This window comes from Podarcis liolepis (genome assembly GCF_965112155.1).
Source record: "Podarcis liolepis genome assembly, chromosome: 2".
Taxonomy (NCBI): domain Eukaryota; kingdom Metazoa; phylum Chordata; class Lepidosauria; order Squamata; family Lacertidae; genus Podarcis; species Podarcis liolepis.
Genome location: NC_139555.1, coordinates 50262319 through 50274328, shown reverse-complemented (window position 1 = coordinate 50274328; position 12010 = coordinate 50262319). Strand labels below are relative to the sequence as shown.

The 12010-nt window shown below is 43.0% G+C and overlaps 1 protein-coding gene across 2 annotated transcripts; it reads left to right on the top strand.

Annotated features, from left to right (window-relative positions):
• LOC310696686 (tripartite motif-containing protein 29-like) lies at window positions 1–11374 on the top strand. Of its 2 annotated transcripts, XM_083482485.1 has the most exons (9): window positions 12–656; window positions 3022–3117; window positions 4799–5032; window positions 5143–5165; window positions 6123–6259; window positions 7726–7756; window positions 8777–8808; window positions 9511–9585; window positions 10179–11374. In XM_083482485.1, the coding sequence occupies exons 1-9, from the start codon at window positions 96–98 to the stop codon at window positions 10196–10198; spliced, it is 1209 nt and encodes a 402-aa protein (XP_083338611.1). In that variant the 5' UTR covers window positions 12–95; the 3' UTR covers window positions 10199–11374. The 2 variants fall into 2 exon arrangements, 1 of the variants encoding a protein (XP_083338611.1); XR_014520685.1 differs by lacking the exon at window positions 7726–7756 and having other exon boundaries at window positions 1–656.
• Window positions 11375–12010: the final 636 nt, after the last annotated feature.

The window sequence follows — 12010 nt, the reverse complement described above, 5'->3', positions numbered from 1 at the left end:
TTTAATAAAAATAAAAATCCTGCAAGTTTCCTTTCATTGAACTGTAGCTTAGCTAGTCTGCATGGATTTTGGATGCATGGCAGAGAGAGACAGCAATGGAATTTGAAACAACCACCTGCTGGAGCATGGTGACACACGGCATACATGGCCGTCCTGTGTCCCTGAGCTGGGGCTGCAAGGGTTCTCTTAGGACTCTGCCCAGGGCATACCGAACACAGTGCAGGAGTCCAAAGCCAGCACCTCCTACCCTCTGTTCAAGGTTCATGCCAGGTTGTCAACAGAGCGCTGCCAGTTCCTCGCTGCCTCCTCAGAAGGAAAAGCCTCCTTGGAAGCTCAAAGGAAAGAGAATCATGATTCCCTGCGATTTCTGCCTAGGGAAACCTCACTCAGCGGAGAAGAAGTGTCTGACCTGTGAGGCGTCCCTGTGCCGGGACCACCTGAGGAAACACAATTCGAAGGCCACCCAGAAGAACCATGCCTTGGTGGCTCTTGGGACCGCTGGAGCCCAGGAGGAGGAGAAATGCCCAGAGCATGCCATGCTGCTGGAATGCTTCTGTCAAGACGACTTGGCGTGTGTTTGCAAGGCCTGCTCCACCACTGGCTCCCACAGCAGCCACAGCGTCGTCGCCCTGAAGGACGAGTACGACAAGCAGATGGTAAGGGGCTTCAACCAGGCATGGAGCGTTCCAAATAGGTCCTCCAATTAAATGTAACAGAGAGAGATGTTTTAAATAGAAACGGGTGTCAGAATGTGGAAGTGGGGGGAGAAAACGAAGCAAAAAACATCAAGCATCAAGTAGCATTCAAAGCCTGATAACTAAGGAGTAGCAAATTATACTTGTGGGGTGTTTTTCTGATGGTGAGGCATGTATTTATACAAATATGTAGTCAGGGGAAGCGCTGTAGCTCACTGTGGTAGAGCATGCGCTTTTCACCCAGGTCATAGAATCATAGAATCATAGAGTTGGAATAGACCACAAGGGCCATCGAGTCCAACCCCCTGCCAAGCAGGAAACACCATCAGAGCACTCCTGACATATGGTTGTCAAGCCTCTGCTTAAAGACCTCCAAAGTAGGAGACTCCACCACACTCCTTGGCAGCAAATTCCACTGTCGAACAGCTCTTACTGTCAGGAAGTTCTTCCTAATGTTTAGGTGGAATCTTCTTTCTTGTAGTTTGGATCCATTGCTCCGTGTCCGCTTCTCTGGAGCAGCAGAAAACAACCTTTCTCCCTCCTCTATGTGACATCCTTTTATATATTTGAACATGGCTATCATATCACCCCTTTTTTAAAAAAATAATCTTTATTAAAATTTCAAAAGGTTACAAAAAACAAAACAGAAAAACAAAAGAAAACACAAAAGACAACAAAAAAGGTTCCACCTTTTAAGTCTCATTTTCAATAACTTCTTTTCATGACTTCCCCACGCCTCCCCTTATTGTATTCCAACTCCAATTGTTTGTTCAAACAAGTTTTTATCCTTAGTGCTATCATATCACCCCTTAACCTCCTCTTCTCCAGGCTAAACATGCCCAGCTCCCTTAGCCGTTCCTCATAAGCCATCGTTTCCAGGCCTTTGACCATTTTGGTTGCCCTCCTCTGGACACGTTCCAGTTTGTCAGTGTCCTTCTTGAACTGTGGTGCCCAGAACTGGACACAGTACTCCAGGTGAGGTCTGACCAGAGCAGAATACAGTGCCACTATTACTTCCCTTGATCTAGATGCTATACTTCTATTGATGCAGCCCAGAATTGCATTGGCTTTTTTAGCTGCCACGTCACACTGTTGGCTCATGTCAAGTTTGTTGTCAACCAAAGACTGTCCCATTGAACTGAGAAATGACACCAAACCAACAGTGGAGACTGCCTATAGACCTTGCTTAGCCTCAGCACTTTCTGCAGGTATCTTCATTTCCGTGCTTGACAATGTGTTTGTGCATTACAGTTCCTGGCATTGATCATTGACTTTTTCTCCCCCTCTGAGCATGGCAATATGCCAGCCAAGATTAACAAACACTCCACTGTGTGTTAGCAGCCCTTCCCATCTTATCAACAACCCCTGCTAGATTAGAGGACAATTTTGCAAAAAAGTTAGTGGTAACTAATGCCATTGCTTTTAATTTTTGGCTTTCTGTAAGAACCTGCAGCCTGCTTCTAGAAGAACAAGTTTGCTGTTTGCTTGTTGTTTGCCACCCTAGGCTCCTTCAGGAGGAAGGGCAGGAGATAAATTACACAAAAAATTACAAAATTACATAAAAAATAAAAGTTCTGCTGAGGCTAGTGGGACTTTGACCAGGATATGGGGACAGAAGAGCCTTGGAACACTTCTGTGTACTTGATTGCATACTTGATTGTGCTTTAAATCATTAGGAGTCTAGCTACTTGGGAAGAAGACCCAACATATTATTTGAAAAGACAAATAAAGCAGAAATTCACCATCATGGCAGCCCAAACATACAAATAGAGTTCAATGAGGGTTATTTCCAAGTCAATGTGCATTCCATTCTCAAACTGCAACCACAAACATCCTGGCCAGGATGCATGGCAGCCACCTGAGAGTTCTCAAGGAACTCAAATGTGAAATTGCTGGTCTTCAAAACAGAAATATGTCCCTTGGATCATGAAGCAGAGCTAGCAAGGCTTCTACAAGGGAAAATCCTGTCTCACAAACCCATGAGGGTGTCAACAAGAGTGTCAGCAAGCATATAGACAGAGGTGATCTGGTTGACATAGCATACCTGGACTTTCTAAAAATGTTTGACGAAGTATGTCACCAAAGACTCCTGAGTAAGCTTAGTAGTCAAGAACTAAGAGGAGAAGTCCTCTTGTGGATCAGGAATTGGTTAAGTTGGAAGAAGCAAAGAATAGGAATAAATGAACAGTTCTCCAAATGGAAAAAGTAGAAAGCAGAGTCCCCCAAGGATCGGTATTGGAACCTCTGCTATAGTTGATTAATCTACCAAATAAACTTATTGAAATGTACAGTTCTGTGATTTCCCTTCTGATTTTCTCTTAATCAGGCAATTCTCTCACGGATTATGAAATCAATGCAGGAATACAAAACTGCCACAAAGAAGACACTCCTACAGCTTCAGAAAAGTGAGGATCAGATAAAGGTTTGTGCTGTAACTTCATGATGCCATGCACCACTCTCAGGTCCCAGGTGGAAAATAATGAACGTGTCTCCAATATGCTTCTCCATCCAGCTCCCCAATCTTTTCATTTTAACTATGCAGCACTTTTGGCCAGTGACTCTTTTCACCCGAAGGTTTATTACTTGAACATCTACAGTATCTATATCTATCATCTATCTATCTATCTATCTATCTATCTATCTATCTATCTATCACACATGGACAGAGATTTAGTTAGTGCTCTATTTACTGTCTGGACAGGCATGTGTTTCTACACCCTCTTCAGATACTTAGCCTGAGAGGAAGGACTGGGTTTTTAAAAAAATGGCAACTCTAGTGCATGTGTATGTGCACTTTCAGTTTTTGTTTAAGGCATCCCTAAAATCTACCTAACAGCCAAGTTGGGGACAAAATAAAGACAGTAGTTTACCAGGGACAAGTACCCGAAAACATGGGCTCTCCCAGGTTAAGAGTGTGTGGTCACTAACAGACACTAGGGGGCTTCCAAGGCAGCACTTCATATCACAGACCCACACAGAGCTTGCCTGAGACCCGGGGTGGGAGTCTTGTTAGAATAAAGTTAAAAACTCAAACAGAAGAGCAGCTGGGTGCAGTGGCGGAGCTTCATGCTCTGGCACTGGGGGGGCGGAGGGCAGGGGGGCTGGTGTGTGTCCTGGGGGCATGGCCCGCTGCCTGCGGTGGTGTGGTGCCCAGCACAGGCGGGGGCAGCCATGATGGCACCCCACCAGGATCGCGCTGCCAGGGGCGGTGCGCTCCCCCCGCACTCCTCTTCCTCTGCCAGTGGCTGGGCCCTGACAGGGGGCCCTGGCCAGCTTAGCTCTCCAAGGCCCAGGACAAGGGCTACCCCCTGCCTCTGCACAGCCCTGCATATCAGGCAACCTTTTCTGCCACAACAGAAGACTGGTGAGATGTGAGCTTCTGGTACTACTTTGGTGCATGTGCTTCAGTTGCTGGGAAACCAGCAGGGCATGAGAAAAAGAGCAGCCAATGGTAAGGAAGCCAAAGTCAAGCCAGGGAACAAGCAAGAGATCCCAGCCAAGGTGTCAGTGGGTAAACCATTACAACTGAACTACAACTCCCAGCAGCACCAGACAGGAGAGATAGGCTAGCTGAGGCTGATGACACCAGGTTGGGGGAGGTTGTATTAGGATCTAAGAATTAAAAAGCTCTGTTGACATTCAAGCTGAAGTCCTATGCACACTCATATGGGACTTACTGTTGAATATATATGCATAAGTTTGCCCTGCACATTACTCAGTGGCGGTAGCCACAGGATAACTGAGGCAAGAATACTTTGGTGTGATCTTCTGAGGGGCTGATGCCCACAGTGCTTTTCAGAGTGACTGGCAACATACTTGGGAGGTTGCTGAGAGCTATAAACTTGATAGCTTGGTGGCCTGTTTTGCGGAAGCGATATGTCATTTTTCACTATAAAAATGTTATCTGACATATATAGTCCCCACACCTTTTAAAATAATGTTTTTTTCCTACTGGAGTTTTATGAACAGGGGAGGGACTGTGACCACGGAGCTAACAATCCTTTTTAGCCTAGATAGGGAAGTATTGCTCAAGACATCCCGGGTTTATGCCCTAAGTCCAACAATTCAACTGTAATAAAAAGTTGTCATCTTTCTTTCCTTAGAACAATAAGAAAACGTTGACAGATCAGCTCTCCAGAATCTTCCAAGAGATCAAGTCTCAGGTAGATCAGAAGGAGAAGCAGATCCTAGGTGACATCCAGTCCAATGAGAAAAAGCAGCTGGCTGACATGGCGGCTCTGAAGAAGCAAGTGGCAGACAAGAGGGACATGGCTGCCCAGGGCCTTCGGGAGCTACAAGCACTAACAGAGAAAACAGATGCTTGCCTCTTCCTCAAGGTGAGCAGCTTTTTCTCCCCTTCAAGTTAGCAAAGTCTCATTTGCTGGATGCCCCCCTTTCTCTGCGTGCAATAAAAACAATTTCTTGTTTTCTTTTTGTCTTTCTGTAGGATTTTCAGCTAGCCCAAGAGAGGTAAGTTGCACATCACACATTCCCCTTCGTTTGCCTGTCACATAGACTACGCTGCTCTCCACATGTACGTGGTTTCATATGGTGGTCCACTGAATGGACTCATTGCCAGGTAATGAGAAGCTTGGCATGATGGGAGTCTTTTCTCTTCCTTCTACATCTTCTGAAAGTATTAGCTTCCCTACCTTCAGGAACGTGCTTTTGCCTCTTCAGTAGCAATAACGGGACCATTTTGGATAATTGTGCTAATGATATGTGGCATCTAGTTCCTAGATTATTGGTATAGGAACTCAAGATTGGCTGGTGAGAGCCGTGCGGTTGAACTGGAGCAACCAGTTCAAGCCTCTTCACACTTTGAGCTTCTCATGTAGGGGAGGGGGACAATAGGCTCAATTACCTATTTCCTCCCAAGGTAAGGGAAATGACATAACTAAGCCTGGCAGGACAGCTTACTCTGTGGTATTAACCCCTTCATGCATTAATTGGACAAGCATGTTGGGTATATGAGTCCAGTTAACCCACACCTCATGCTCAGAAGATGGAACGGGGACTGACTCAGACGGTCCCCATTCCCTTTCTGTGGTGTCTGGAAACTATGGGGCAAAAGCCTCATCCAAGTCAGTGCTTGAGCTTTCCCTACCCCCAATCTCCGCACCCTGTCATCTCTGCCCCATCCTGGTTGGCATTAGAGGGCCCCTGACAGGGGAAATCAGCAAAAAATTCCTCCCCACTTCTTCCACTAGTGGACAACTCTGCCGAAACAGACCCCTTCCTGTGAGTGCAAGGGCACCATTGGAATTTCACTCAAAAGCAACAACATACACAACCTCTTCTATCTGTACACTATCCATAGGTTAACTTAGTATTTGCCCTTAGGAGTGACAGACATTACAATCAGGGGTGATGTTTGGTAGGTTGTTTGGTTGCATGGTTGGTGGAATGACCTCTTGTACATGCTAGGATTAAGAAACAGAATTTCAGCAATGACAGTGTGGAAGTGCTGACAGTGCATCTGGATCAGTCAGACATTCAGGATGTCAGAAGTCACACAGCCATGTATATCTCCAACCTAGACGCCCTGATGCAAGTAGTACATGGTAAGTGAACGTACCAAAGAACACCTCTCCCAGCAGTGTTAAGTAAGCTATATAAATTACAGTGAATATGCTGATATGTGAGTAATAACTAGAGATTATGCACTTTGATATATGTGCACAAGCAGTATGCACATTCTCCTGCTAGATACACATCTGCTATATATAGCAACTTGAATTACCCTATTTCCATGCTGCACATTTTTCATTGACTTGATTATAGGGCATAGTCTAATTTCATCTGCTTACTCAAAGATACAAAATATAATATAGGTTAAATAACCTTTACAATCTATCTAAAAAGATTTTGATGATCGGTCACAGCAGTATAACAACTACGGGACTCGTGGGACAGATTTTCTTTACCTTGTTTGTTTTTGGATATTTCATCCCTTCCAAATATTTGGTGATGCAGAATCCCTATTAGACAGTTCATTTATCCTCATAGCTGACTGCATATGAAGGTTCTGTCTGCTGGTATGTGGGTCAGATCCTGGGCTGGTGTGGAGCTATTTAACTCCTAAGCGACAGAGACTATTAGACACTCCTGCCGCCACCTTTATGGGACTAAACCTAGCTATTATTAACCACACAAACTGGAAATATTAAGACATAGGTGAGTGCTAGAGAATTATCTTCTCAAAGGAGTCAGCCTCACTTTTTCTCCAGGACCTTATGGCAAACTCTCCAAAAGCAAACAGCTTCACTCAAATGTCTGCTTCAGATTTCACACTTCTCTGGATTTTGCAGTACTGTTCTTGGCTCAGACATGTACCAAAATGCATTTAGGACACCTGTTTCAGAATAAGATACATACAGAAATACATTCACTGAGATAAAATACTCATTTTGTGACAAAATACTATTTAATTATGTATTTAAATTATTTAACTCTGTATCTAATAATTATGTACTGGGTTTAAATATGCATTTAAATTCAAACTTTAGAGTGGAGTTTAAAAAACATATTCACATATTAGTTTAGAAATGACTCAGAATAAACTTGTCAATGAACACATGCAAAATCATGGACCAGAAACAGACTGATCCATCCCTTAACTGTGTGTGCTGTTGGATTCCTTAAAGCAGAGGTAGGCAACGTGACGCCAGTACAGCTCCCATCTGCCCATCCCACACTGCCAGTGACCAGGGATGGTGGAAATTGTAACCCAAGAACAACTCAAGGGCACCATGTTGGCTACCCCTGCTTTAGAACAAGGAGAACATCCAAGTCTTACCTGCCTTGAGCTTGCATCATCTCCTGGTGTTATGATTCATTACCTTGTTCTGAATGTAATTTCGCAAATGACATGCTGAATCACACCTATGGGATCTCTTGAGGCGGTTTGCTTCCGAAACCTCATCATGCCAAATCTGTCCTGGAAGTGGGTCTTGCAGAAACAGTTCCTGATTACAAGAGTGGTTTTGCATGAATCAGCTGTCTTGTCCTGTTTTCTTACTCTTCATAGGTAAAATCATTAGCCAAACACAGTGGAGCAGGTAAATCCCTTTTTGTCTTTCAGTCTGTGCCTCACATCCAGCACTGGGTTTTCCATTCATTTGTGCTTCAGTTTAGGAAATGAACAGCACAGGAATTAATACTTCAGATGACTGTCATGGGTTCCCCATACCTTTCTTCACAAAAGAAGAACCTAGTTGATTATTTCCTGATAAAACACATGAAGAAGGGTCACAAAACACAGTGCAATCCACATATTTTTTTAAAAAAACAAAGACCAAGAGTGGGACAGGATTCCTGCGATTCATGTAACTCTATTTAGTGTTGAAATAAGCTAAGCATTCAATAGACACTAGCCGAGCAAGTCCAAGACATTTTTGCACCTGAGACAAGCTGCAAAATGGTGTCCCCTTCCCTGTCAGGGAAGAAGGGCTGAGTGAAGATCTACACCAGGAGCAAGGAGTTAAGAAATGCAGCTTAGATGGGATTTGCATGATCTGTGTACACAGTGTGCATCATGCCTACATACACGTGCAAGCTTCTTTATGTATGTTATTCTGTCCACATGGACACTGGGCTCATGCAGAGAGTGCAACCCCTCCAGCCCATCAACCAAGAATGACAACGGCTTTGTGTGAACCACCTCTGTTGAATTGCATTGTGTTTTAAGTCGATGCTGCAATGCTGTTGAATTCAATGGGACATATGTCTAGAGCAACTTTGCTTAGCAAAGAGGTGAATAATGTGTGTTGTAGGGGTCTTAAAATTGCATTTTGCATGTGGGCAAATCTGAATTAAGTCAGCAGAATGCCCTTTTCACAAGATACACGCAACGAGATGGTAAAAAGCTATAATCAAAGTGCAGTGAAATCCTATGCATTCTACTCAGAAGTCAATCTCATTTAACTCAATGGGACTTACTCTCAGGTAAGTGCAGAAAGCATTGCGGGTGTAGTGTTACGATTTCTAGGATGTTTCCCCATCTTTGTGTGACTTTTCATCTGCTGCTTCCTCTTATGTTTTTCTTTCCATTGATACCCATTATTCTCTTTTCTCACAAGGACAATCCCAGCTGCTGAGTTCTCTCTTGATGGTAAGTGTTTGAAACATCACTAATAATTTTCAAGATGCTAGTCTATGTCACCTCACCTTCTCCAAAATTAAGCTGCCAACACCTTATAAAATGTAGTTCAGACCATGAATCCTGTGTGATGATAGAGCAGGTAGGAAACTTATTAAATGGGGGTTGCAATTGTTTCAAAACTAGTAGCAAACTGTAGACCTACCTACAATTTTATAAAAGCATTTGCCGCTATTCATACTGAAGCAAATATGCCTGCTTTTTCTGTATCTTCCAAAAATTCCATGATGTACTGCAGCTTTGAAATGTGCTCATGGCTCTTACACCAAACTTCATGCACAGTTACTTTTAGAGTTACACCAAACAAGGCAGATACATTCCTAATATTATGGAATATTGATAATGATAGAATAAATGTAACACTTACTTGAATTAAATGTAAAAATTTTTATAGTGTATCTGAAGAAGTGTGCATGCACACGAAAGCTCATACCAAGAACTAACTTAGTTGGTCTTTAAGGTGCTACTGGAAGGATTTTTTTTTATTTTGACTATGGCAGACCAACATGGCTACCTATCTGTAACTTGAATTAAATGAGAAGTGTGTTTGATCAGGCTAGGTGCGAATAGCTGTACATGGATGGGTTTATGACGTTCATTGTCCTCTGCTAATGATAAACACGTTCAACTAGCTATTCCTTTTGTTTCAATCAGATGTGATTTGCAAAGTCTTCCCATCACCACCACCACCACCACCACTCACTAGGGATATATCTGGAGAAAACCCAGGTAAGCAAAACAGAATAAACCATGAACTATGAACAACTGACCACTGAATTGTCTGTCCAAGGTCCCCACTATTTCAATGTTTTGACAACTTTTTAGTGATAAAAATCTCAAGGAACAATATTTTCAAAATTGTAGGCTGCAGCCTTATGGCTTATGCTGGTACTGTCTGCCCTGCAGATACTTGGAATCACAGCTTTGTCTCCTTTTGTGTCTCCTTAAGTGATCTTTATGGAATACTTCCAGCTGGAATGTAGCTAGATCTGGTGTAGTTGTTTATCTTGTTTAGAGCACCATGCAGGGCCCTTTCAAAGGTTTGCCCAAGTTAAGACTCCAAACTGTCTTTCTCTCATTACCATAAAAGTCAATCTGCTTCTGATCAGAAATTAGCCAGTGGTCCACCAACTGCCTTCTGCCCACCCTGGCAGTAGCAGGTTACTGATGCCTATCATTATGATGAGCTGAAGACTTGGCTTAGAAGAAAGAAGAAAAATGTGGAAAGTTCTGGGCTTGGTTTTTTAAAAAGTGTTGATAATGAGCAGCTAGAAAAGATGATGATGATGATGATGATAGCAGCCTTTCTTCCTCTTCTAAAGGTCCAGACGTTCAGAAATGATGAAACTACTGTAATAAGAAACAAGATCTCACCCAGGTTCACTGGCTATAGAAACAGGAAGATACAAAACAGGAGGAATGCTTTGGAGCTGTCTGGTGGAACTGAGTTGCAAAAGAAACCTAGTGGGATTTGATGATGTCTCAGTTCAGAAAGAGCACTCTATGGGTGCTCATTTAGGTAGAGGAGGCACACTCTACCTGCTGGCTTTAGTGTTTGAAGGGGGCAGGATCTGTTTGATAGTTTTTTGTTTGGAAAATGCCTGGACTACTTTTGTTTCCCATTCCCTGTATTTTGATATGTGTAATAATAATGGAACTACAAAATGTTGAACAAAACATATAAGCAGCCAATCAAAATCCTTTGTGCCGTCCTGTCAAAACATTTTCTTTGAAGGGCTCCAAACTCTGTTATCATGTGCTGTACAACTCCCCTTAGATTCTGTTTTGCAGCCCTCTTGGTAAGCAATTGTTTGTATTGAGTATAGTTGTGTTAATTTGTTTGACAGCATGAAAAGCTAAAAGTGCTGGGTGATTCTTTTTGCTTTTATTGTTCGCTTGAAGCAAATCAAATGGAATCCATTGCCTTGCAAACATAACTCCTGCATAATTAAGCCAATCTCTGGTGATGGAAATAAAGCTTGGGTGGTGATTAGCATACCATTAAGTCCTTTGAAGGAGAAGATGTGTATTGCTGATCTGCTGGGTTCACATTTAGCTCTCTGCAGTTTAAAATATGCTCTGTTGACTTCTGATGTGCCTTTTCTGCATTGGCTTCCCATTCCCATCCAAACAGAACCCCTCCCAGATCACTGGATATGAAGATCTGCCACTCTCCTCCATTCAGAAGTAAAAGGGGGCACCTTCTGGGAATGGAAACTCTGGAAGATCTTAGGAATTTCTGTGTCCACAGCAAGTCACTGTGCTGGGGGTTTCAGAACAGGGTTCTTGGGGACAGAATGGTTTGGTGTCCTCTGAAGAAGCATTCCCTTTCTAAGCATATAGTTGATGGTCCTTGTCTGTCAGGGTTTTTAAAAAATGTTCCATTAAAATTGACTGATGTGGCTATTTCAATTTAGAGGGCTGGTTAGACTGTGATTGCAAAAGTGCCCTAATGAAAACAAGTGCTGAAATTATGTACATGGTGAACAATCTGTGAATAAAAGCCCCAGTGAACAAATCCTAACAAGTCTTAAATCCTTAAAGGGAGGAAGGGGGGAATGTTGCTGGAGAAATGTAATACTTAAAATCAGCAGAACCTCGTGGTCAGTGAATAGGTGGAGCAAGGAGCCTATGTTTCTGCGGTGAATAAACATCCTTCAAGAAGAACTAATATTTTAAGCATTTCATCTCATCCCTTCATATGCATGAGTTCCCTTATGCATGTAGCCAGTTGGAAAGCTCCTGTTTCCTAGTTCCACAAACTACATGTATGCCAAGAGGTTGACAGGGTCCAGAGATCTAGCTGAACTGTACCCTGAGCTAAGCACTACCTGTGCCATAAACCTCACTTATCAGTTCCTTGCTTGGCTTGCACTTTCCTTATCATCTTTTGAGGACATATATTGGATTCTTGCCCAGGGCTTCTGCTGCTGCAGTTGTGATACTGAACTCCTGCACACATGGCATTTGAGACCTAAGATCCACACCAAGATGAAAAACAGTTGGGGAGTTCAGCACAGTAAAGGGAAACAAAAAAGCAGGTCAGTCAATATTTCTATTCACCTCTGGCCTCTACCTGCAGTAGAAACAGGAACCACAAACAACTCCTGAATACCTTCTTTGTTTTTGGAGCTTTGTTTCTCCTATGCTGGAG